At 46.8% G+C, this 27696-nt stretch overlaps 1 protein-coding gene across 1 annotated transcript in view; it reads left to right on the forward strand.

The window, feature by feature from the left end:
• spag16 (sperm associated antigen 16) overlaps positions 1 to 27696 on the forward strand; it is a 1547331-nt gene that overhangs the window by 1055371 nt on the left and 464264 nt on the right. The window contains exon 13 of the mRNA XM_085985427.1: positions 4335 to 4461. Coding sequence (XP_085841553.1) covers positions 4335 to 4461 — 127 coding nt within the window. The remainder of the gene's footprint in view (positions 1 to 4334; positions 4462 to 27696) is intronic.

Raw genomic sequence — 27696 nt, forward strand, 5'->3', positions numbered from 1 at the left:
CTTGAGAGGGTGCAGAGGAGATTTACCAGAATGGTTCTGGGGATAGGGGATCTTAGCTACAAGGACAGGTTGGAGAAGCTGGATTTGTTTTCATTGGAACAAAGGAGATTGAGGGGTGATTTGATAGAGGTGTACAAGATTATGACTGGTTTGGATAAGCTAGACGAGGAAAGGCTGTTCCCACTAGTTGATGGTACAAGGATATGGGGACACAGATGGAAGATTAAAGCATCCCCATCATGCAACTGTGGAGTTCCTAATCAAACCCTGGAGCACATCATTGAGCAATGCCCTCAGAGGAAATTCGCAGGCAGCCTACAAGATACCCACGCTGTTACACAGGTAGCTTTGGCCTGGATATCTGACTTAGATATTGACATTCGATTTGCTTTGCTTCTACCATACGAAAGAAGAAGACAACACCGCTCCGCAACCCAACCACCTATGGGCAGCGTGCTTATAACAAGAGCCACTCTGCCAAACGAAACAAAAGAGCAGATCATTGGCGTCCTTAAACAACGCTACCACTGCCTGGACCACTCTGGAGGAGTCCTACAGTACTCACAGGAGCATGTGTCCTGATTCCTCATGGTCTACTGTATCCTTCGCAACTTGGCCATCATGAGGGCACAGCCCTTGCCACCAGGTATATGGCCACCAGCACAGGAGGAGGAGGCAGAGCAGAAGGAAGGAGGCAATACAGGCAACCCCTTTCTGGCCAGGATATATGGGATTGAATCATCTGGCTGCAGTTCGATTGAACGCAACCCCTTTTCTCCATTTAACATTAGTCCTACACCTTACCTTCCCTCTGGTACTGACCATCACAGCACCATCTTGGCCACAATGCTGAACTAAAAGCCACCACAAATCAAACTTTATCCATCCAATATTACATCAAAAAATTAATTAATCACCCTTGCATGGTAACATGGTTGGTGGAAGGCTGCTGACTTTCAGTGGGGTAGACTGCATATGGTTTTGTAGGACGACCTTGAAGAGCTCTGGGCCTAGTAGGCTCGGCTTCAGATTGCACTACCTCGGCATGGGGTCAGCAGTCTGGGCTGGCTGGCTGACAGGCAACACAAAGGGCACTGACAGAGTGGCAGTTGTGGGAAGATGAATGCTGTCATCGTGAGAGAGGACAGTAGGGTCGGCCTCCACGGATCCATTGCCATTCCCCAAGGTCAACACCTCAGCAATCCTAGTAATCTGCTGGAGTACAGACTGATGGACTGCTGTGACACGTGCAAGCCTCTTTCCACACTGGTAAAGCCAGCCATGATGCCAGCAGTCTGAGCTTGCATGACTTCAGTCTGAGCTTGCAATGCAGCACTCAGACATTGTGTGGTTTGTGCTTTTGTTGCAATGGAAGCTGAGAATTCGGCCGTCATACACTACATGATGGTTGGGTCCACAAGTGTGTTAATGGATCTGCCCAGCACTTCCACGCTGGAAAGGATGGACTCCAAGCTCTGCCCAAAGCCCTGTGTAAGGCTGGAGCTGGACTCCTCCATGCTCCTTGGCATTGCATTCAGGCTTTCTGGTGCAGATTGTAAATCAGAAGATATTGTAGGATGAGAGGGAAGTGGGATGTGAGAAGTAGGATAACGTATGAGGATACCGTCATCTTGAATTCCTTCAGCCCTGCCATTGGCCACGGGCTCAGCCATGTCCCTGCCAAGAATGGCCAGCACTGTCTCCTCCAAGGGGGTGAGTTGATGCAGGCGAGCCTGTCCCTCGATGGTTAAGCTCTGCCACCTGCGGTTATGTGCCACCTTTTCCTGCAAGAGAAAGGGAAGTATGTCAGTGAATATGGTGCAATGTGTTTAGGTGGTGTGCTTGTCATGGTGGAATAGCTGACAGTGTATGTAAACTCTGAGATGTGGGTGTGAGTCTTGCAGAAGTGGTAAGTGTGTGAGGGTGAGGTGAACCTATGAATATGCAGTATGAGTCATGTTTGGTAGAGATTGTTGGTAGGTGAGTGATGGGGGTGTGGTGCATTGAGCATTGTGTAAGCCTAGTAGTGTAGATGGTGGGATACAGCATTTGAAAATAAATTCACTGACCTTGACCATGTGTGTGAGGTCATTAAACTTCCTCCTGTACTGAGTTCAGTTCTTCAGGGCTACACTACTAGCATTGACCACATTGGCTATCTGTTGCCTGGAGGGCCTCCTGCCTCCTGTGGGAAGAGGACCTCTCTCCTGGAGTTGACCTCCTGGGCCAATGCCTCCAGTGCTGCATCGGAGAATCTGAGCCCTTTCTCTGCCCTGTTGAGCCATTAAGTCAACCTTGTTTTTCTGATAGCAGCCTTCACAATCACTTCCACCACCTGATGCAGGCAGAAGGCACCGCCCCTTTAAGATGTGCAGACTCCCTTTAAGTAGTGCAGGCCAGCTTTAATTGGAGCTAGCCTCACACAAACTTGGGCCCCCTGCTGAGTGTTCAGCGCTCGGTTGAAAGTTACAATCATGCAAAGTAGCAGGCATCATGAATTGTCCAGTGACCCCCCCCCCCCGCACTAGAAAGTAGGAAAGAAAGGCTTGCATTTATATAGCTCCTTCCACGACTTCAGGACGTCCCAAAGCTCTTTACAGCACTTTTGAAGTGTAGTCACTGTTATAATATAGGAAAAGCGGCAACCAATTTGCACACAGCAAGCTCCCACAAACAGAAATGAGATACTGTCCAGATCATCTGTTTTAGTGATGTTGGTTTGAGGAATAATTTTGGCCAGGACACTGGGGAGAACACCCCTGTTCCTCTTCAAATAGTGCCATGGGATCTTTTATGTCCACCTGAGAGGGCAGAGGGGGCCTCAGATTTAATGTCCCATCCTTCAGTACTGCACTGAAGTGTTAGCCTGGATTATGTGCTCAAGTCTCTGGAGTAGGACTTGAACCCATGACCTACTGACTCAGAGGTGAGAGCACTCTCAACTGAGCTATAGCTGACTTGCCCAGTGTCAAATCCAATAAGCTGCCAGCACAAGGCTTACACATGACGAATGGCCAAATAGTAGAGGAGCTCCCTGCATCCATAGAAACATACTGTAGTATATGATTCAATGCCTTTAGGAAAGAAGAGAAAAAAGGTAAGTGGTACGTTGTTTATGTAATTATTGAATTCCTAAACAGTGTCATTACTGGGATTTAATTTGTTCACCAAAGTGAGAACTCATCTAAGCTGTTGTTACTGCAGTATTGTTCTTCTTTGCAACAGGCAAATACCTTTCATCAGATGAATTTTTAATACTTATATATGTTGATTGCATTTCTAGCGGAAGTCAGATCTGAAAGAAATGTGCTGAGAAGTTATGCAATTTCATTGTGCAGAATAGACATGAACAACAGTTGTTCCTTTTTACAAGTTCTGAAAGAAGCCCTAACGTGAAAGCTATCAGCTTCTGTTTGAAAAGATAAATAATGCATTCCACATAACAATTGTGTTTTGAGAAATAAAATGCAATACATTTGCTTGTCAGAGCCATTTGGGCGCATAAAGATGTCAGTCTGCAGAATGGTTTTTTGAACATTTAATTTATAACTAATCAGTTTAACTACATTGTCTTCAAACACAACATAGGTGCTGTAATGCTTACTTACCTATTGATGAAAAAGAACAAATCATTTGGTTCATCAGACTCTGTCAGGGCCCATCACTTCCGTCTATTTTCACCCTGCTGGAAGAGTTAGGTTTTGTCTGCCTGCTATGGCAGCTAATTAATCTCGCAGAAGTCTGCTGTAGCTGTTTGCTTAACTGGGTGGCACACACCTAACACATGACCTGTGGCAGCCAGCTTGTGTCTTGTGCCTTTTCATTTGTCAGGCAGATTTTGATGAAACAGTTCACATCAGGACAGTGAAAGTCATCATTTTCAACACTACTTTTGCGTCGAAGGAACTGTCGTGTCTTGTCTTGTCTCTGCTTAAACGTCATCTTAGTACAAGTCAAGTCTAGACAGTGACATTTATTCTCTCCCTATCCCCGTATCAGTAGTGGCTGTGTGACAGGTGAACGGTGAAACTAAAATGAGACAATGTGGTGTGTCTAGTCATCATCAGATTACTTCGCCAGATGAAAGAAGCTGCTGCTACATCTTGAGCATGTGGGAAATAATACAGAGCTGGTAATTAATCTCAGCTGTTTAATAAAAGGGAGATGGAGCTAGTGACCTAGTGACTGCAAAGCTTGATTTAATTTCAGCCAGTCTAGCTCATGGTTGAACTTCTCCTATTTAACACTCGGCACTCACAGCAGTGGAACTGCCTTGACTCTGTGCTGTTCTTCAGACAGCTGATGCACTTCTAACGACTTTCTTTTTTTTACAGTGAGAGATGTAGACAGACGCTACGAGGTCATGTCGATTCTGTGAACAGCATTGAGTTTCTTCCCTTCTCGAACACGCTGCTCACCAGTGCAGCGGACAAGACCCTCTCTCTCTGGGATGCCAGAACGGTAAACAAAACTTTTTTTTCATTCGATCTTCCTGGTGTAATAAGTCACTGTCAGAGCTTTACTTTGACAAACTATAAATGGTCTGAGCTTTTTACATAGACTTTACAGCACAGAATTAGACCATTTGTCCCGGCTAGTATATGCTGGTGTTTATGCTCCACACGAGCCTTCTCCCACCCTACTTCATCTAACCCCATCTGCATATCCTTCTATTCCTTTCTCCCTCATGTACTTATCTCGATAGAATGTACTTATTGAGATAGATAGAGATTGGTTACCTTTATACAGTGCCAAGCAAGGTGACAAATGATCCAGCTCCATTAGGGAGGCAGCCTACGTGCTTTTTTTCTTCCTTTCTTTTGTAATTCAATTAGTGTACTGCAATTTTTTTTAAAGAGCATGTTATCAGTTTTAATGAAATGTGAAATTAGATGGTAAGATTGTTTTTGTATAAATGCTTTTAAAGTTTTAGCCGCTGTGCTTAATCACAGACTTTTCACTGCAAACTCATTCATTTTGTTGTTCCATTCACTCAAGCATAATTCATGAAAACCTCCAGCTTCTATGACCTTTAATTTTGATGCTTTACTTACTAAAGAATGGTGCTCTCTCAGGGAATCTTGCACTGTCTATTAAAGTATTTCTACTGTGATAATATATTTTTTTCTGAAAAAAAACAAATAATGGTGTACCCTTGGAAGATATTCCACTGGAGTCAGGAATATCGAGTGTTATAACAAAGAGCATACTACAGGGATAATTTCCTGATTTTGCACTGCCAGTGAGGAGCCTCACACACACTGCTCACAATTTACAACCGTTTAAAACAACATTTTCAACTTACGCTCTTGTCAGGCTGCTCTTGCTGGGAGAGCAAAGTCTGAAATTGCCCCTTAGCATAAGAATGTTAAATAATGAGAAAGATTAAGTGTGCAAAATAAAACATTAAAACATGTCTGCCAAAGTTTATGCACATACAAATGTACCACCACAGTTATACTTCCCCCAGTTCATATACTGTTAAAGTTTTGATTACTGTTTTTGCTTTACAAATGTCCTCATTTGTCTACCTAGGCATCAGCTGCCTAGGCCCTAAGCTCTGAAATTCCCCTCCTAAACCTCTCCGCCCCTCTACCTCTCTCTCCTCAGAATCACAGAATCACAGAATCCCCACAGTGCAGATAGAGGCCATTTCGGCCCATCGAGCCTGCACAGACACATATCCCACCCTATCCCCGTAACCCCACGCATTTAATCCCCTAACACTAAGGGTCAATTTATCATAGCCAAATCAACCTAACCCGCACATCTTTGGACTGTGGGAGGAAACCGGAGCACCCGGAGAAAACCCACGCAGACACGGGGAGAATGTGCAAACTCCACACAGACAGTCGCCCGAGGCCAGATTTGAACCCGGGTCCCTGGCACTGTGAGGCAACAGTGCTAACCACTATGCCTTTGAGATGCTCATTTAAAATCTACCTCTTTGACCAAATTTTTCGTCACCTGTCCTAATATCTCTTTATGTGGCTCGGTATCAAATTTTGTTTGTAATCGCTCCTGCGAAGTGCCTTGGGATGTTTCATTATGTTAAAGGCACTATATAAATGCAAGTTGTTGTTCTCTGTATTCTAAGTGTGCTTTCCAATACAAGATGGACTACCTCTACAATGACATTTGTGCAAGCATATAACCTCAAATCTATGGTGACCATATCAATTGTACACCATGTAGTAAAATGACCTCAACCATTCCCCTGCCTCTAGATAGGAAATTTAGATGTGATATGTGTACAAATTCAAACAGGTTGTTTTTTGGACATGTAATTGTAGTGCATCTGCACCATATCACCTGCATCATTATAAGATGCAGTATTTGGCTGCAAAGTGGAACCCCTAATGGGTAACCTAGGCTTCACACTGACTTGAACACTGGGTCTAGAATCGAGCAGAATCAGCAGAGACTAAGGGGGAAAAATTCAGTTGTTTGCGCCTCCCGTTAGCGCCTTAAGAGGGCGCCAATTGGGGCGCAAAGCAACTAGAGGCTGGGCGCGACGATGTTTGTGCCGCTCGCGAAATTAACTAGACATTTTGCGATGGCGCTAAACACTACCGCCACGATCTCCTGCGCCGGCAGATTGTGACGTCAGTCGAGTGCGCAATGCCCCATTAGCGCCCTGGACCGGATATTGAGTGGCGCCCCCTGCCTTACCGCCTGCTGCTAGCAACGACAGGTTGAGGGGAGCATTATGCTGTCAGAAAGGGACTAGGGTAGCGCTATTTAAAGGCGACCGCTTCCTGCCTTTTTTTGTCGGTGACATTTTTGCACCACGCAGTCTGAGAGAGAGAGAGAGAGAGACTTCTGGAGAGATTCAACGCTGTGTGAAGGAGTTTTGAATACTGAGCAGCACTTTGCAGGTTTATTTTGATTTGCCCTTCCTTGCTTCGCCAGCACGCTGAGGTAACGCCTCACTCCTCGGCGTTTGCGCCTTAAGACAGGTGTGAAGCGCCTGATTTAGCGTTCCAATCACCTCCAGGGGCGATAAAAGCCAAGTTTGCTGTCGGAGGCTATAATTAGCGCCAGGTGCTGAACTTTACACACGGCCGATAACGGCGCCCCAAATGGGGCGATACCGAATTTTTCCCCCTAAGTGCTCCTCAATTGAGTGCTACTACAGTGGAAGCCAACACACAGATACTAGCATGTCTCTAAAATTCTTCCCCACATCATTTATAAACTCAACTCCTGTAAATATCCCTTCTGTTTGTTTTTGCTTCCACAGTTCAAGAGCTGGTGACCATTTATGTCTTAAAAAAAGACTTCCATAACACCACACTTTGCAATGTCTTCTTAGCAGAATTATTGAGAATTTTTACTAAAAGAAGCACTGCCTTGATTGCTGGGAAGGAGAGAGCAAAACAATGAAACCTTTGTGATGAAGTAGCATGTATCAAAATGATTTGCATAGTCATATTGTAGCGTGTGGTAAACACTTATCAAACAAACAAATTCACTCTTCAATTTAAATTTGCTGCAAAAAGTTTGATTGGCTATCTTTCTTCTGGTTCACCTCAAAATATATTTCTCTCAAAAAGAAGAAATAAGCTTGATTTTCCACCCATTCTTATCAACCTCACCAATGGACTTATCAGGCCCCTGTTTAGCTACATTTTTCAAGGACTTCAAAATTGTTTTTTTTCCCTTTTGGAACAACAGATGGTGTGGTGAAGTGTTTAAAATCATGAATGGATGGGACAGGGTAAATAAAAGCACCCCTCCAAAAATTAGGGGGAACATTTGGGGTCGCATAGATACAAGATTAAATGTAAGAGATTTAGAACAAAGGGCAAGGGAAACCTCTTCACACAGAGTCATCAAGCTGTGGAATTCACTTCCGTGGTTAGTGGTTGAATCAGAAACTGTGTCAACATTCAAGATTAGATTGAATAGCTGGATGAAGAAAAGGGAGTTAAAGGGATATGTGAACAGGGTGAGTAAATGTAATGCTATGCAACAGAGTTGGTGACACATACTCTCACGCCATCTTGAATTCTGGCAACTAGAATTACTGTTTCTGACATTTCTCAAGTAATTATGACTTTGTGAGCTGCCCACAGTATTACTGCTTTTATAATGAGAACAGTGCAAACAAGAAAGATGCTGGTGGAAAACTCTTGAGGAAAGTATGCCAAAATTAGGAGCTGAGAAAAGACTATCAACCAGAGATGCATGAATTAGACTAAGCTGATTGAGCTGGGCCTACATAACTCTGCCATCTACACAGATGCATATGCTGAGGTATTCTGTGGACTATCGACTTCAAACAAAGGAGATTGAAAGTTTTAAAGCACCGACGTCTTTAATACATTCTCTGCATTCCCCCAGAACATTGGTGGGCTTTACATCCATGACAACTGTTTATTAGATAGGTGGAAAAAATGTTAAATTGTCACATTCGTTGGTTAGCTACACCTGTGTACAGTTTGTACAGATGATTCTATTCAGGTTCCCTAGAGATGCATGTGATGCAAGATGTGTCACTTGACACTGTACCTGGCATGTTAGACTTTGGTCTGATCAGGGGAAAGGGAGTAACTTTTACACATCTGATGGCAATCCATTAAGTTTACTGAATTCATAGAAAATTGTTTGACCCATTTGAAATCCTGCTTACTATTGTTCTGAACATCCTTAGCTCAGAGAAGTCTGCTTTGACAACTTGATTGTAAGAACCTTTACTTCACATGTCCCCAGTTTATCATTCTTCGAAAATTCACAAGACTGTTACAGTTATACTTCCTTAAACAGTGGTTCCCTCGGCACTCTTCATCAACCACAAGTAGAGATAGAGCTGGTTGTTACAGACAACATGTCGTTATTAATTTTGATCATTGACACCTCTCTAGTGGTTTGTGGCATGTTTGCAATAGAGATGAGGCCATGGCCTTTCAGTGTTATCCATACTCAAATAGCTTATGTTCAATCTGTGAACTATATGGCTAGCTTAACTGTTCTTTCAGAATGTGTTGCAACGGCAGATTTTATCCCAGTATCATTCTGGTGAAGTTAATGAACAGGCAGGAACCAGATCCCAATCCTTTTTCCATGACATCTTGGACTTTAGCTACTGTTGTCACCATCATTGGCTCACTCACAGTTCAACAACTCATGAGAGTGAATAATGGATTCCTTAAGGCAGGACACTGTTATTTAATAAGAGCGTGCTTTGTAACCTCTTGTCACAAATGCCATTTCCAAAAATGAAGTCATATGAAAAACAGATTATCAAATAGAGGAGCCTATTGGTGACCTATGTCAAAAAAATGTCAATACCACTTAGACTCTCAAACCTAGGGCTACATGGCAGTAACATTGCTCTCCACCGTAACCAACCCCGGGCTCTTCACCTCTCTCCACAGAAACTAATCCCAGGCTCTTCACCATCTCCACAGTAACCAACCCCGGGCTCTTCACTGTAACCAACCCCGGGCTCTTCACCCTCTCCACAGTAACCAATCCCAGGCTCTTCACCCTCTCCACAGTAACCAATCCCGGGCTCTTCACCATCTCCACAGTAACCAATTCCGGGCTCTTCACCATCTCCACAGTAACCAATCCCGGGCTCTTCACTCTCTTCACAGTAACCAATCCCGGGCTCTTCACCCTCTCTCCACAGTAACCAATCCCGAGCTCTTCACCCTCTCTCCACAGTAACCAATCCCGGGCTCTTCACCCTCTCTCCACAGTAGCCAATCCCGAGCTCTTCACTCTCTTCACAGTAACCAATCCCGGGCTCTTCACCCTCTCTCCACAGTAACCAATCCCGAGCTCTTCACCCTCTCGCCACAGTAACCAATCCCGGGCTCTTCACCCTCTCTCCACAGTAACCAATCCCGGGCTCTTCACTCTCCCCACAGTAACCAATCCTGGGCTCTTCACTCTCCCCACAGTAACCAATCCCGGGCTCTTCACTCTCCCCACAGTAACCAATCCCGGGCTCTTCACCCTCTCTCCACAGTAACCAATCCCGGGCTCTTCACCCTCTCTCCACAGTAACCAATCCCGGGCTCTTCACTCTCTCCACAGTAACCAATCCCGGGCTCTTCACTCTCTCCACAGTAACCAATCCCGGGCTCTTCACCCTCTCCATAGTAACCAATCCCGGGCTCTTCACCCTCTCTCCACAGTAACCAGTGTAAAGTCTGTGGGTTGTGCAGGTAATTACGACACAGACTTCAGGAGTAACATACAACAGGACTTTACTATTCGAAGGTCAGGGCGAATCTGCCCTATAAATCATGCCACAGCACTTATATACCGGTGTGGTCACCGTCGGTATTACCATATACAGAAGCCAAACAAGTAGTGCCACACCTAAAATAGTTCTCTTAAAGGTGAACGGTTACATACAATAGTCTCTTAAAGGTAGACGGTTACATACACTACAGTCCTCCCTTTTTAGCTTACAACATACGTATTCCCCATTAAACATAACATATATTCAACTTCATGTAAAACAATTTACAGATATAGTCTCTGCGGAAAACAGTTCACAGGTTCAGTCTCTGTGGGAACAGTTCACAGATTCAGTCTCTGGTCTTGACTCGGTCCGAACAACATCTCTGTGGTGTAGCCGGTTCACATTGCTAGCGTGACTCATCCAATAGTCTTTCCCTTGACGTAACAGCTTGAACTTCCGTCCTGCTGAACCAGCAGTGCTGACTTTTACAAACAGCTGGACTGCCTTATTAAATTTTCCCTACTTTCCCCTTAGAAGTAATAATGATTTAGATGGTTATCATCTTCGGCTTCGGCTTTTCCTTTTCTGCTTCTTGGAGACTCTCGGGGCTCCCTTATCAGCTGCCAGCTGTAGCGCCACCATCTCCCTATGTTCCTTAGACTTTAAGTGCTTCATCCTGATTTCTGCACTTTGGGAGTTTTCATCACAAGCTGGGCAGACCAAGTCCTCGTAATATTCCGTGTCACTCAACAGGTCATGGTAATATTCGGTGTCATCCTGAGCTAGTCTAGCGAGAGGGCCTGCTACTTCTTCCTTACCCAACTGGACGTTAGCCGACTGTTCCCTCCCTAGACATCTTTCCTGAAGAGACTTCTTTATGCGTTCATATTCATCCCACTCTTCCTGGGTTTCCTGCAAATCCTTCACTAATGACTTCAATACTTCCCCTTCCATCGGACATTGATTGATCGGGCTATTCAATCCTTCTACTGGAGCATCTGTTTCAACATTCTGTTGTTCCCATTGACGTGATTCAGCGTACTTTTGGCATCCCAGTAAAATCCGTGTTGCACCCTCAGCTATATCCGTAACTTTTGAGAGCTCCGAACTCCTTCCCTCTGAAGATTGAAGCTCGTGTTCAGATTGTTCCCATTGCAGGGTCTTGTCCCTCAACATATGAAGGAGTTGGCTGACCGTTAACTCTTCCACGGGAACACTGTGAATCAGAGTCTTCTCCATTTCATCCACCTTTTCCTCCAATGCTTTCACCTTCTTTTCCTCTTGTACTTTGGCTTTCAGCGCTCGGAGAAGTTGTGCCATGATGCTATCTAGCTCTTGTGCCATGATGCTCTCTAGCTCATGTCTTACAGTCTCTGTGTTTCTTACAGTTTCCTTTTCTTCCACTGAAAGGATTCCCAGTTGACTCTGTTCTTCAAGTTGTTGAACCTCGGTCATTGCCGCCTCATATTTGTCTTGGGTTTCCTTCAATAATTTCCTGAGTTCTTGGACATCTTGCCTTTCATGTTCTGCCATGTCTTTCACCTCTAATTTCTCATCTATGGATGGAACTTCTACCGATGAGTCTGTCTTGGCCTTGAGCTCATCAAGAATTTCCTGCAGCCTTTGGACTTCTTGCTCATGTTCAACCTTTAGTTGCTCATATGCTTCTACTGAAACTAGCTTTTTGGAGGTTGCCGAGTTAACCCCCTCCAGAATTGTAGCCTGGGCCTGTTCATACTGTTCTTTCAACTTCTCACACTCTGCTTGTAAAGAGTCGTAGAGAAGAACTGGAATAAAATCCTGGCTTCCTGAAGATTCCTCTTTATTTGCTTCTTTCGCAATTTTCTGTTGGAGTTCAGCCAAGGCTGCTATGCTATCTGCCTCTCGAAGTCTCACTGCCATCAAATCTTCTTTATTCTTGCAGTCTATCTCAGCCATTTTCCCTTTACTTTCATTTAACTGAGTGAGTAGTCCCTTATTCTGGGCTGAGAGATATTGCACCTTCTCCTGTAGACCATTGCACTCCTTCTCTGTTCGACCTAGCTGGTTACTGCTGATTTGGTTCTGTGTTTCAAGTTCCAACATCCTTTGCTTAGCTTCTTTCAGTTTCGCCCCTATAAGCTCCTCTTGCAACATGGCCACATTATTCTCATCAGGTAAAGAAGCGTTTCTCTTTTCTATGCCCAAGATTTTTTTCTGCATCTCTTTAAGTGCACACTGCGATTCAGCTTCTCTTAACCTTGCCTGCACTAGCTCCGTCTCCAATTGCAGAACAAAATCCTCAGTGTAGCGTGGGTTGCCTTTATGCTGTATCTCTAGATCATGCAAATATTCTAACTCCTGAACATCATAAGGGAGATGTGATCGGTAATTGGTCACGATGGCTCTATGGTCGCTCTCTGCTTGAGCCAGCAGGTTCTGTTGTCTTTCCAGACTCTCCCATTCGGTGTCATAGAACTTTTTCATTGTTTTCATCTCTTGTACGAGACGGTAACTCAATTGTTCTAATTGTTGTCGTACTTTGAGATAACGTTGAGTTCGAGCCCGGTGTTCCTCCGTAATGCATATGTCTGTAACTTGAACAGACTCAAAATTCTCTGTCTTTATACACACCATCGTTTTTCCAACCTTAGTCAGTGAGTTCATGTTAACCTTGTTTTTCATACTTGGGCTGGACTTATCGTCTTCCGACTCAGAGTCTGAGCTGCTTGTCTGCACCGAGTCCTCACTCGTCATTGCTTGTAGGTAGTGCCATTCCATGTCTATTTTCTTGCTCCACTCCCGTCCTAGAAGTGGTGGTCCTCCCTCAGGTAGTACGTATAAGTTCATTCTTGGGTGTTCTTTACCCCTATCTCTCACCTTGACTCTTATCTTTCCCATGGGGTATACTTTATGCCCCGTGTATGTCTGCAATACGAACTTGGTATCTCTTAAGGGTATATGTGAGAAGAGCCGGTGGTAATCCCTTCGATTTATGACTGATACAGCTGATCCAGTGTCCAACTCCATTTTCACTTGGATTCCAGCTATTTTTAGCATGACCCAGATAGTTTGTAGGTCAGCTTCCTTACTCACATTATGAATTCTCAGACTACCCAGCTCCTGGCCGTTTGGGCCTGAGTCTGAATTCTGTTCGTCTGAACTCTTCTCAGCCACCTTGTGTACCTTGTTGTACTTTTCCTGTGATGGCTTCCTTTGGTTGTTGGTCTTCTTCCCTGACCGGCATACCTTAGCGATGTGACCCAGTTTGCCACATTTCCTACATTCCTGGTTCTTAAACCAGCATTGGTTCTGATCGTGTGTTGTCTTCCCACAGCGATAGCATTTTGTTATACTCGAGGTAATTTGGTCCACACCGAGTGCCGCTACCTTTAGCTGCATTTCCGCAGTTCCTTTCGCTGCGGCTTCGTGCGATGCTGCTATAAGGACAGCCCTGTCAAATGTAAGGTCGTTCTCTTCGAGTAATCGCTTTTGCGTCCCATCCTTGGACAGTCTGCATACGAACTTGTCTCGCAATGCCTCTGTCAGATTCCCTTCAAACTGGCAGTATTTCGCTAGTCTACGCAGTTCGACCAAGTATTCCGCGTTGCTTTCGTCTTTCCGTTGCGTTCTCGCATAGAATTTGAATCGTTCAGCCAACATCAACGGTGTGGGGTTCAAGTGATCCTTCAGAACAGCCACTATCTCATCGAAAGTCTGATCCGCCGGTTTAGCTGGTGATAGTAGATGCTTCAAGAGCCCGTATGTCTTTGCGCCCATCGAGTTTAGCAAGGTTATAGCTTTGTCGTCTTCTTCTATTTTGTTGGCCTCACAATAGATCTCAATGCGTTCCACGTACGTGGCCCAGCCTTTTATCTCCAAATTAAAATCGTTGATGTTACCACGCTTAGGCATCTTCCTCTCTTTGGGAACAACACAAGTATTTCTTTAAATTATTATTTCTTTTTTTTTCTAAGATGGCGGTTTTCCCGCGAAAATGGCTGTTTCCCGCTCTTATCTTCTCTCCCCGCCCACTTCAATGGCGGTTTCCCGCTTCTGTCTTCTTCCCCGCCTAATGGCGGCTTCCCGCGTTTCTTCCCTGGCGGGAGGGGTACACTTTCCCCACGGGCGACGGCCACTGGCTTTCAGGTTCACAGCCTACGCGTCGGCTTCAAGGCTTTCCCTTTTTTTATTTTATTTTATGGCAGGGCGACCGGCTCTGGGTACCCCGTTGACGGCGAACAGGTTCAGCCGCTGGGCTGGCTCTCGCACAGTTCCCCTTGCTCGGCTCTGTCTCTCTCCCGCTCGCTCGGCTCTACTGGCGCTGGGTACACCCCGTTGACGGAGGACAGTTCAGCCGCTGGACTGGCTCTCGCACAGTTCCCCTTGCTCGGCTCTGCCTCTCTCCCGCTCGCTCGGCTCTACCGGCGCTGGTTACACCCCGTTGACGGAGGACAGTTCAGCCGCTGGACTGGCTCTCGCGCAGACTCTCTTGGTCGGCTCTGCCTCTCCCGCTCGCTCGGACCCCAATCGCGCCTCCCAGCCCTCTCGCAGTCCGGTGCTTCGCTCCCCGGCTGCGGCTGAGTTTCTCTCTTCCCGCGCCTACGCTCCCGGTCGCAGCGCTTCGTGGCTTCGGTCACCGCCCGGCTTTTCCCGCCGGTCGCGGTCTCTCACGACGCCGTTGGACCCGACTTTTTGTCCGGCTCCTTTTCCCCCTCGACCGTGGTCGAGTGCCCAGCCCTTATCCTCCGGCTATTCTTTTCACTTTCCCTTACTCACAGTCACCGTGGCAGAAGGGACAGTCAGTGCCTGTTGCTGATGGAAGTTTTTGTCGCTAAAGTCTTCCTCCTTTCTATTGCTGCAGCCTTGAGTTTTCTCCCAGCCAAATGACGAGGGCGGTTGCCTCTTTTCGACGCTCTTTCGTTGCTTTGAAAATATTGTTGCCGCAGGGTACGATCGGACTCGTCGCCACTGTAAAGTCTGTGGGTTGTGCAGGTAATTACGACACAGACTTCAGGAGTAACATACAACAGGACTTTACTATTCGAAGGTCAGGGCGAATCTGCCCTATAAATCATGCCACAGCACTTATATACCGGTCGGGTCACCGTCGGTATTACCGTATACAGAAGCCAAACAAGTAGTGCCACACCTAAAATAGTTCTCTTAAAGGTGAACGGTTACATACAATAGTCTCTTAAAGGTAGACGGTTACATACACTACAACCAGTATGAACAGCAGTTGAGCCTCTTAGAAGACAGCAGGTGAGGAGGCTGCATGTAGCAGGACATACCCAGCACAGGGTGTGTACAGATGAAGAGACACTTTCTTGGATCCATCTGAAGTTCTTGAAGAGTCCGCCCTCCTCCAGGCAGGCTGTTGCAGACCACTGCAGTCTTCTACAGCAGGACCTATTGCCTGACGGACCAGGGGGCCATGCTTTGCTAATGGCCATCAAAGTCACCACAGTCTTTAACTTCATTGCCACTGGCTCCTTGCAGTCTTCACGCTCTCCCACAACTCCCAGTCTGCAGTACACAGCTACATTGAGCAGATCACCAACGCATTGTTTGCCAGGCTGACCAGTACATCACTTCCCCATTGACCTCAACAGTCAACAAGGGAGTGCAACGGAATTTGTAGCAGTGGCTGGTGTTATGTATTGTGTGTTCTCCTCCCACCTGTGGTGGCGCTGTCACAGGAGATAAATGGTTGGATGTTCTCGGTTAAGTTTAGCTCTCTTTGTTCGGAACTTTCCAGAACTTCCTTTCCTTCCAATAAAGCACTTCATGTTTGAATCTCTGGGTTCTGAGTCCTAAATTGTGTCTAGGTAGAAAGGTACCGACACAACAAGTGGCGACGAGGATCGGATGAATCTGTGTTGTGGGAACTTTCTTGTTTTCGACTACAAAACACTCAGAACAGAGATTACAGCATCACATTAATGTTACGGCAGTGAGTAAACAGAAATTTTAATTTGAAACGTGAGATGGCTACTATATTAGGAAACATCAGTGATTTTGATGAAAATGTGGAGCAATGGAGCGCATATACGGAACATTTTGACTATTTTGTATTGGCGAATGCGGTGGCAAATGAAAAGGTCATGCCTACCTTTTTGAGTGTAATCGGGCTGAAGACATTCAATTTACTTCGCAGCCTCGTGCAGCCAGATAAGCCAGGAACTAAAACATATAAGCAACTAGTGGAAATTCTTGGAGCACATTTTTCACCAAAACCTCTGGTTATTGCTGAGAGATTTAGATTTCACAAACGGAATCAAGAGGAAGGGGAATCAGTGACAATGTTTATTGCTGCTTTAAAAAGGTTGTCAGAACACTGCGAGTTCAAGGAGGTGCTGAAGGATGCCATTAGAGACAGATTTGTGTGTGTGGTCTGCAAAATTCAGCCACACAGAAGCGCCTTCTTACTGAGGACAACCTTACTCTTGAAAAGGCCATTGAAGTTAGTGTCTCCATGGAGATGGCGGAAAAGGAGGCTCACCAGTTGAGTTCAACAGGGAGAGTTCACAAGGTGTCATCTGAGCCTAAAGCTGCGCGGAACGGCACATGTTACCGTTGTGGGAAAATGGGCCATCACGCTAATGACTGCTGGTGTACGGAGCTGGAATGCCGAAATTGTGGCAAAAAGGGTCACATTGAACGCGCCTGTAGAGGTAAAAAAAAGAACAGACAGAGCTGGGAAGCATGGAAGCAAAATGTCTGTATTTGGACAAGAGAGGAAAAAGAGTATTCATTCAGTGCAGTATGATGGAACAAGCAAAACAGAGGGGAGCGACACCTCTGAGGAGGAAGAGGTGCACATACTGACGGTTGCAGGTGATTCAAATGGCTACTGGGTGCCACCACTGGTGGAGGGACAATCAGTACGGATGGAGGTGGACACAGGCGCAGCTGTGTCCCTTGTTTCAGACACTGTCTACAACAAAATGCTGAAGCATCTTACCCTTCAGCCAACAAACATTGTGCTAAAGACGTATACTGGCGAACCTGTGGCATTGAGAGGCGCCATTGAGGTGGCAGTTAAATTGAACGGACAGACTGCAAAACTGCCACTATATGTGGTAAAGGGAAATTACCCATCGCTACTGGGACGTGCGTGGCTAGAGAAAATCACGCTGGACTGGCCTGCAGTCCGCATGATGTCAAAAGGGGAGTCAGGTCTGACTGCAGTGTTAAACAAACATGCAGAACTCTTCAATGGGGAACTTGGGAGCATGAAAAAGATCAGCATGAGACTGGACATTAAACCTGACAGCAAGCCGAAGTTTCACAAAGCCCGACCTGTACCCTATGCAATTAGGCCAAAAGTTGAGGCTAACTTGGAGGCCTTAGTCGAGAATGGAGTCCTGTAGCCTGTGAGCATGAGCAAATGGGCCACACCCATTGTTCCTGTCCTGAAAAAGGATGGATCTGTTCTAATCTGCGGGGATTTTAAAATGACTATTAACCCGGTGCTGTCTGCGGAACAGTACCCTCTTCCCCTCATTGATGATCTTTTTACGGGCCTGGCCGGAGGGCAAAAGTTCAGCAAAATAGACTTATGCCAGGCTTATCTACAAATGCATGTCGATGACAAATCAAAGGAGCTGCTGACAATTGTGACACACAAGGGGCTATACAGGTACTGCCGCCTTCCGTTTGGAATTACGTCGGCCCCTGCTCTATTCCAAAGGGCAATGGATCAGATTTTGAGTGGACTGCCAGGAGTCCAGTGCTACCTGGATGACATCCTTGTCACTGGGACAAATGAGGAAGATCATCTTCTGAACTTGGATGCGACACTACAACGACTGAAAGAGTACGGACTCAGAGTTCGTAAAGACAAATGTGAATTCTTTCAGTCTTCAGTTGAGTACCTGGGGCATGTGATTGACGCTACTGGCCTGCATAAGGCACCGTCAAAGGTCAAGGCGATCGTGGAGGCCCCAGCACCCCAGAATGTGAGCCAGTTATGTTCATCTCTGGGGCTACTTAACTACTATGGGAAGTTTATTCCAGACTTAGCAACATTGCTGAAGCCATTACATCAGTTGCTATGTCAAGGCAAAACATGGAAATGGACTGAACTGTGCAACGAAGCTTTCGCCCAAGCAAAGAAAGCATTGCTGAAATCAGAGGTCCTGACACACTTCGACCCAAAGCTACCCGTGCAGCTAGCATGTGATGCATCACCATATGGTGTGGGAGCAGTCATATCCCACATCATGCCTTCGGGTGAAGAGAAACCTATCGCCTTCGCATCACGCACCTTGAACAAGGCCGAGAGTAACTATGCGCAGATCAAGCGCGAGGCCTTGGGAATCGTTTTTGGAATTTGAAAATTTCATCAGTACTTGTTTGGGAGAAGGTTCACACTCCTGATGGACCACCGTCCATTGACTTCAATCTTCGGGCCGCACACCGGAATTCCATCTCTCGCTGCAAGCAGGATGCAAAGGTGGGCTTTACTGTTGTCAGGACACACATACGACATCAAATATCGCAAATCAGACTTGCACGGCAATGCAGACGGTCTCTCGAGGCTACCCTTGCCTGTTACTCCCCCAGAGCCTCGTCAGATAGACATCTTCTACTTTAGACAAGTGGAGGGAGCACCTGCCACTGCAGTTCAGTTGCGAAGGTACACACGCAATGATCCAGTCCTGTCTGAGGTAATGGATGATGTCATTCGAGGGAGAGCTATAGGAGATTCTCCTAGTTTGAAACCTTACATTTCAAAAAGAAATGAGCTCTCCGCCCAGGCAGGTTGTCTTCTTTGGGGACGCCGTGTCATCATTCCGCCACCTCTGAGGGAACCTATACTGCAACAACTTCATACAGGCCACAGTGGGATGGTTCGGATGAAGGAAATGGCAAGAAGCTACTTCTGGTGGCCAGGTCTCGATGGGAATATTGAGGAGAAAGCCAAAACATGTTCCCCATGTCAAAGGGTCCGGAATGTTCCACAGCTGGCAACCCTACACCCCTGGGATTGGCCTGCAGAAGTGTGGCAGCGAGTACATGTGGACTTCGCCGGTCCTTTCGAAGAGAAGATGTTTATGGTGCTTGTGGACGCTCGTAGTAAGTGGCCGGAGGTCGCTGTGATGAGGTCTACCACGGCAGAGAAAACAATTGAGAAACTTGGTGAGATGTTCAGCTGTTATGGCTCACCAGAACAACTCGTAAGTGACAACGGTCCACAATTTGTATCACAGGAGTTTGCAACCTTCCTGCATGTGAATGGTGTCCAACACATCAGGTCTGCGCCCTATCATCCCTCTACTAATGGCCAGGCAGAAAGGTTCGTGCAAACTTTGAAGCACGCCTTGAAGGCATCGCAAGGTCAGGGCTCAATCCACCAACGTCTGAACAGCTTCCTGTTGTCCTACAGGAACGAGCTGCATGCCACAACCAAAACTTCTCCCGCTTCGCTCATGATGAAGAGGCAGTTGCGGACAAGTTTTGACTTACTCAAACCTCCAAGGGCAGAGCAGGTTGTCCATCATCAACAACAAGCTCAAGTTGAAAAGAGAGAGAAAAGAGCCAAGGAGAGACGGTTTCATCCAGGAGAGCACGTCCTAGCTGGAAACTACAACACTGGACCGAAATGGGTTCCTGCTACGGTGATCGTGCAGACGGGCCCTGTGTCTTACACGGTTGAGACTGCTGAGGACGTCGTCTGGAGAAGACACACAGATCAACTGTTGCTAGGAGCAGAGACAGCCACAGAGGCTCCAACGGCTGGTTGGCCTGAACTGTTTCCGGATGATACCGCAAACCAGCATCCTTTGCCACAGTGCTCTTCTCCAACACAGGAAGTCAAAGAGTTTTGAAGAAGGGTCAAACCCGAAACGTCAACTCAAATTTCTCTCCACGGATGTTGCCTGACCTGCTGAGTTTTTCCAGCATTTTCTGTTGTTAAGTCAAAGAGACTGTTCCACCTGTGCAAACTCCTGACTTTCGACTGACACAGGCACCTTCTCCATCTAGGCCTGTGTCAATGCCTACTGCTGTGGAAGCCAGCGATGACCGCCGGTATCCTGTCAGAGAGCGGCGGCCTCCAAGACGCTTGGATCTGTAGGCTTAGTGACTTACCCACAAGACTGGGACATAATAAACCCCAGGGTAAAGTCAGGGGTTGAGGCAGTCTACCTCTACCCTTGGTTAGTTGAGTGCATTGAAAGTAACTTACCTGTTGAGCAATAATGTGGACCTTTCATTTAAGAGGGGAGGAAATGTTATGTATTGTGTGTTCTCCTCCCACCTGTGGTGGCGCTGTCACAGGAGATAAATGGTTGGGTGTTCTCGGTTAAGTTTAGCTCTCTTTGTTCGGAACTTTCCAGAACTTCCTTTCCTTCCAATAAAGCACTTCATGTTTGAATCTCTGGGTTCTGAGTCCTAAATTGTGTCTAGGTAGAAAGGTACCGACACAACAGCTGGCTTACCTCGTGTCCAGGGCATCATTATCTGCGCACATGTTGCCATCTGCGCACATGTTGCCATCAGTGCACCAGATGAATAGTTTGCAGCATCCATCAATAGGAAGGGCCAGCACTCCATTAAAGTCCAACTAGTCATTTGGCAGCCATAGCACTCTCATCTCTAAGCCAGAGAATGTGGGTTCAAATCTCACACCAGAGACTTGAGCACAAAATCTAGGCTGACTCCAGTGCAGTACCGAGGGAACGCAGCACTGCCAACTTTCAGATGAGACTTTAAACAGTCTGCCTTCTCAGGTGGCCGTAAAAGACCTATGACACTATTTTGAAGAAGAGTAGGGGAGTTCTCCCTGGTGTCCTGGCCAATATTTATCCCTCAACCAACATCACCAAAAGCAAATAATCTGATCATTATCACATTGCTGATAGTGGGACCTTGCTGTGCACAAATTGGCTGCCGCGTTTCTTACATTACAATAGTGACTGCACTTCAGAAAGTACTTAATTAGCTGTAAAGCACTTTGGGACGCCCTGCACAGGTGGCTCCACAACCCCGCCACGACTGAGCAACACAGGAATAATTGATGCCATAGGGCCACAAAGATGGTTATTGTGCACACCATAGGGCTGCTAAAGCAGAGATTCAAATGTCTAGCCAGGTCTGGAGGCTCTCTGCCATATGCCCCACAAAAAGCCTCCCACATCATTGTGATGTGCTGCATCCTGCCAGACAGAGACATCTGCATTTGGAGGCAGAGTCCTCATCGGACGAGGAAGACCAAAGTGAAGGCAAGGAAGCAGCAAAAGAAGGAGGGTCACCTCAAAATCTTACAATAATAAATACGAGGAATAGAGTCATAGAATCATAGAATGATATGGCACAGAAGGAGGCCATTAGGCCTATTGTGCCTGTGCCAGCTCTTTGAAAGAGCTATCCAATTAGTCCCACTCCTCTACTTTTTCCCCATAGCCCTGCAAATTTCCCCCCTGAAGTATTTATCCAATTCTCTTTTGAAAGTTACTATTGAATCTTCTTCCACCACCCTTTCAGCAGTGCATTCCAGATCATAACTTGGTCCTCTGGTGACCCTCTGCCACTGGAAAGAGTCCATCTCTATCAAAACCCATCATGATTTTGATCACTCTATCAAAGCTCCCCTTAACCTTCTCTGCTCTAAAGAGAACAACCCCAGTTTCTCTAGTCTCTCCACATAACTGAAGCCTTTCATTCCTGGTACCATTCTAGTAAATCTCCTCTGCACCCTAGCTAAGTCCTTGACATCCTTCTTAAAGTGCAGTGCCCAGAATACTTTTTTAAATTTATTCATTCACAAATGTGGGCATCGCTGGAAAGGCCAGCATTTATTGCCCATCTTGCCCTTGAGAAATGCTGGTGAGCCACCTTCTTGAACCGCTGCAGTCCATGTGGTGAAGGTACTCCCACAGTGCTGTTAAGTAGGGAGTTCCAGGATTTGGGCCCACGACGATGAAGGAACGGTGATATAGTTCCAAGTCAGGAAGGTGTGTGACTTGGAGGGGAACTTGGAAGTGGCGGTGTTCCCATGCGCCTACTGCCCTTGTCCTTCTAGGTGGTAGAGGTCGCGAGTTTGAGAGGTGCTGTCAAAGAAGTCTTGGTGAGTTGCTGCAGTACATTTTGTAGATGGTGCACACGGCAGCCACATTGCGCCGGTGGTGGAGGGAGTGAATGTTTAAGGTGGTGGATGGGGTGACGATCAAGTGGACTGGTTTGTCCTGGATGGTGTCGAGCTTCTTGAGTGTTGTTGGAGCGGCACTCATCCAGGCAAGTGGAGAACATTCCACCACACTCCTGACTTATACCTTCTAAGTGGTGAAAAGGCTTGAGTCACTCCCTGCAGAATACCTAGCCTCTGACCTGCTATTGTAGCCACAGTATTTATGTGGGTGGTCCAGTTACGTTTCTGGTCAATGTTGGGGCATTCGATGATGGTAATGCCATTGAATGTTATGGGGAGGTGGTTAGAATCTCTCTTGTTGGAGATGGTCATTGCCTGGCACTTGTGTTGCACAGATGTTACTTGCCACTTATCAGCCTGGATGTTGTCCAGGTCTTGCTGCATGCAGGCACGAACTGTGTCATTATCTGAGCAATTGCGACTGGAACTGAACACTATGCAATCATCAGAGAACATGCCCACTTCTGATCTTATGATGGAGTGAAGATCATTGATGAAGCATCTGAAGATGTTTGGGCCTAGGATACGAAGGAAGACACAAAAAACCTCCCTGGGATATCGGGAAAAATAGGGACATTGGCAAAGGAGGAACTGACGCAAATCAATATCTCTAAGGATATGGTGTTAAGGAAGCTAAAGGGATTGAAGGTGGACAAATCCCCAGGGCCTGATAACATGCATCCTAGGGTACTGAAGGAGGTGGCCCTAGAGATAGCGGATGCACTAAGGATGATTTTTCAGAATTCATTAGACTCGGGAACAGTGCCGATGGATTGGAGGGTAGCTAACGTTACCCCACTATTCAAAAAGGGGGGTAGGGAAAAAGCAGGTAATTACAGACCTGTAAGCCTTACATCAGTTGTGGGCAAAATGCTGGAGTCCATCATTAAGGATGAAATAGCGGAGCACTTAGCAAATGGGGACAGGATAGGACAGAGTCAACATGGATTTACAAAGGGTAAATCGTGCTTGACTAATCTATTGGAATTTTTTGAGGGAGTAACTGGTAGAATAGATGGGGGAGAGCCAGTAGATGTGGTGTACCTGGACTTCCAAAAGGCCTTCGATAAGGTCCCACATAAAAGATTAGCATGGAAAATTGAGGCTCATGGGATAAAGGGGAAAGTTTTGGCGTGGATAGGGAACTGGCTGTCAGATAGAAAACAGAGAGTTGGAATAAACGGCTCATTTTCTGAATGGCAGGCAGTAACAAGTGGGGTACCACAGGGATCTGTCCTGGGCCCCCAGCTGTTCACAATTTACATTAATGACCTGGATCAGGGAGTCGGATGCAGCATTTCCAAATTTGCAGACGACACTAAACTAGGAGGGGGGGTGGGCTCAGAGGAAGAGACCAGGAAGCTCCAGAGCGATTTGGACAGACTGGGCGATTGGGCGGATAAATGGCAGATGCACTATAATGTGGACAAGTGCGAAGTTATCCACCTTGGGTGCAGGAACGGGAGGGCAAATTATTATTTAAATGGCAATAGATTGGGAGAGGGGGAAGTACAGAGAGACCTGGGTGTTCTTGTACACCAGTCACTGAAGGCGAGCATGCAGGTGCAACAGGCAGTCAAGAAGGCAAACGGTATGCTGGCCTTCATAGCAAAAGGGTTAGAATACAGGAACAGGGATACCTTGCTGCAGCTGTACAGGGCACTGGTGAGACCACACCTCGAGTACTGTGTACAGTTTTGGTCGCCTCATCTGAGGAAGGATGTTCTTGCCATGGAGGGGGTGCAGCGGCGATTCACCAGGCTGATACCAGGAATGGCGGGAATGACCTATGAGGAGAGACTATGTAGTTTAGGGATGTACACACTGGAGTTTAGAAGATTGAGAGGGGACCTCATAGAAGTGTATAAAATTCTGACAGGTCTAGACAGACTGGATGCAGAAGGAATGTTTCCCTTGGCGGGTGAGAACAGAACTAGAGGACATAATTTAAGGATAAGGGCTAAACCATTTAGGACAGAGATGAGGGGGAATTTCTTCACTCAGAGAGTGGTGAACCTGTGGAACTCATTGCCACAGAGGGCAGTGTATGCCAGCTCATTAAATATATTTAAGAGGGAATTAGATATATTTCTACGGGCAAAAGGGGTTAAGGGTTACGGAGAGAAGGCGGGGACGGGATACTGAATTAAAGGATCAGCCATGATCTCATTAAATGGCGGAGCAGGCACGAAGGGCCGAATGGCCTACTCCTGCTCCTATCTTCTATGTATCTATGTATCCTGAGGAACTCCTGCAGCGATGTTCTGGGGCTGAGATGATTAGCTTCCAAAAACCACAAACATCTTCCTTTGTGCTAGGTATGACTCCAGCCAGTGGAAGGTTTTTCCCCTGATCCCCATTAACTTCAGTTTTACTAAGGCTCCTTGATGCCGCACTCAGTCAACTGCTGCCTTGATGTCAAGGGCAGTCACTCTCACCTCACCTCTGGAATTCAGCTCTTTTGTTGATGTTTGGACTGAGACTGTAATGAGGTCTGAAGCCGAGTGGTCCTGGCACAACCCAAGCTGAGCATCGGTGAGCAGGTTATTGGTGAGTAAGTGCCGCTTGATAGCACTGTCGACGACACCTTCCATCACTTTGCTGATGATTGAGAGTAGACTGATGGGACGGTAATTGGTTGGATTGGATTTGTCCTGCTTTTTGTGGACAGGACATACCATGGGAATTTTCCATATTCTTGGGTAGATACCAGTGTTGTAGCTGTACTGGAATAGCTTGCCTAGAGGCGCGGCTAGTTCTCGAGCATACGTCTTTAGCTCTACAATCAGGATGTTGTCGGGGCCCATAGCCTTTGGTGTATCCACTGCGCTCAGCAATTTCTTGTTATCACATAGAGTGAATCCAATTGACTGGCATTTTAGCACAGGAGAGGGGGCCAAGGTCACAGGAGGTACTACCCACGTCACAGAGTTTACAGAGAGAGGTTCAGTTTCCTTCACCTCTCAGAAGTGCAGTGCTGAGGTTATCGTGTCAAGTGGTGGCAGACATCTGCAATCTCCAACAGGAAGACCTGCTCCCTGCTGGTCACTCATTACCAGTGGCAGTGAAAGTGAGGTGTTTGGCAAAAGAACCAAAGGCGACGTAAGAAAAAACTTTTTTATACAGCGAGTGGTTAAGATCTGGAATGCACTTCCTGAAAGGGTGGTGGAGGCAGACTCAATCTTATCTTTCAAAAGGGAGTTGGATAAGTATCTGAAGGAAAAAAAATTGCAGGGCTATGGGGGAAGGGCAGGGGAGTGGGACTAGCTGAAGTGCTCTTGCAGAGTCGGCACAGGCTTGATGGGCCGAATGGCCTTCTTCCGTGCTGTAACCAATCTATGATTCTATGACCGCCGCCCTCAGCTTTTTCACTCCTGGATGCTTCCAGGGTGCTACCAGCGACATATCCAGGATCTCCCAGTCCGCTGCACATAAATGCATAAGGCAAGTCACTGATGGCTTGTTTGCCAGGGCTGGGAGTTACGTAAACTGTGATGACAATAGCCAGAATAAGCGGGCACTCGGATTTACCTCTTTGGCTGGATTCCCCCAGGAACAGAGTGCCATCGACTGCACACACGTGCTATTCTAAGCACCACCACAGCAACCAGGAGTTTTTATAAACCGCAAGGGATATTCGTCCATCAATGGGCAGCTGGTGTGCAACCACAAGAAGAGGTTCGTACAGGTGTGTGCCAGATTCCATGGGAGCTGTCATGATGCATTCATACTGTGGCAGTCGAACATCGCAGACCTTTTCGTTCCAGGAGGCAGACTTAAGGGCTGGCTCATAGGAGACAAGGGATACCCACTTCAAACTTGCCTGATGACACGTGAGGAACCCCACCAGTGATGAGCAGGAGAGCTACAACGAGAGCCATGTGACCACCAGATGTGTCATCGAGCAAGCTATTGGAATGTTGAAGATGCGCTTCAGATGCCTAGATAGGTCTGGAGATGCCCTTTAGCACTCACCAGCGAGGGTCCCCAGAATGATAGTGGTGTGCTGCGTCCTGCATTGGAGGAGGACGAAGGAGCTCATCACTCATCTTTGGATGGGAACATGGAGGAGGAGGAAGAGGAGGAGGATAAAGTTGGGGCACCCATCGCCAGATCAGCCGCTTACATTGCTGCCAGGGATGCCGTAATGTTGCGAAGGTTCACCTAGTGTGAAACATAACAAATTAAATCCTACGGTCCGTTCCCACCACCCGCCCTTCCCTTTGCACTAAACAATCCTTCAACCACTCATCCGCCCATTTCACATCCATCCAATGGGTCCTGGCATGCATTGACATTCATCATGGAACAAATGAAAGGGCGAGTTGGCCCTCGGGATGCAATAATGGGCAAGATGTGGAAGTGCTGCTAATCAAAAATTTTATGTGGCATTAAAAAAAAGGAAATTTAGCAGCACAACATTTTGTTAAACACCCATATGCGTACCCTTGGTGAACTACAATTTCTTCAACTTACGTTTCCTACCGCTTCTACGTGGTGCATCCTGCGTGGCTTCAGCTGAGGTAGGGGCAGACAGCTCAGATACCTGTCCTGACTGTTGAGATGCTCTGGGTTTTGGATCCCCGAGGGCCCTGCCAATGACTGCACCATCTTCACCTGTACAGGAGCAGACTTGGCCATCGAGAGACGAGGCAGCATGTTGGGTACTGGCTGGGGGGCGGAGGGGGGTGGGCAACGGATGAGAAGTGGGTGTGCTTTGAGTGGAGTTCCCACTTCCATATCCCCTTACGCCATCATCCCTCTCCTGGGCAAGCACCACTTCACTTCATCCACCCTACTGAAGCACAGGTTGGTGGAGATCAGTGACACGTTGTAAGGCCACAGATAAGGTATCTGTCATCCTGTTTAAGGCAGCAGACAAGTTGGCATCCAAAGTCTGCACGGCTGAGGTCATGGCCTGCGTGAACTTATTTGAGAACTTTGCTTGAAGCTTCAAGGAGGTGGATTGTTTCTCCATGGCAGACATTCTTGCAAGTCCTTGCGTCACCAATGCTCTTGTGATTGAGTTGGACTCTTCCATCCTCTCCTTTATTGTGGAGCATGTGCGTGGCACATCTGTCAGTACCTGACAAAATTGTTGATGCATGTCTAGCATTTTCCTTTTGAACGATGGACCCCGGGGTTCATCATCTGTGCCCAGCTGAGCAGAGCTTGGAGAGGTTTGCGTGCGCCACCGACGCAGACTCTCCACAGCTGTTCCTGCCACCACTGTCTGCTCGTGCTTACTTGTGAGATGTGAATCACCAGGTGAAACCCAACTACCTCTCTTACTGGACCCACCAAAATGCAAATATTTGCGCTGGTGCATGGCTGTAGGTCCTGTGATGGTGCACCAACA

The sequence above is a fragment of the Somniosus microcephalus genome, chromosome 4 (genome assembly GCF_052327205.1).
Source record: "Somniosus microcephalus isolate GS21.2 chromosome 4, FLI_Smic_1.0, whole genome shotgun sequence".
NCBI classification, from domain to species: Eukaryota; Metazoa; Chordata; class Chondrichthyes; order Squaliformes; family Somniosidae; genus Somniosus; species Somniosus microcephalus.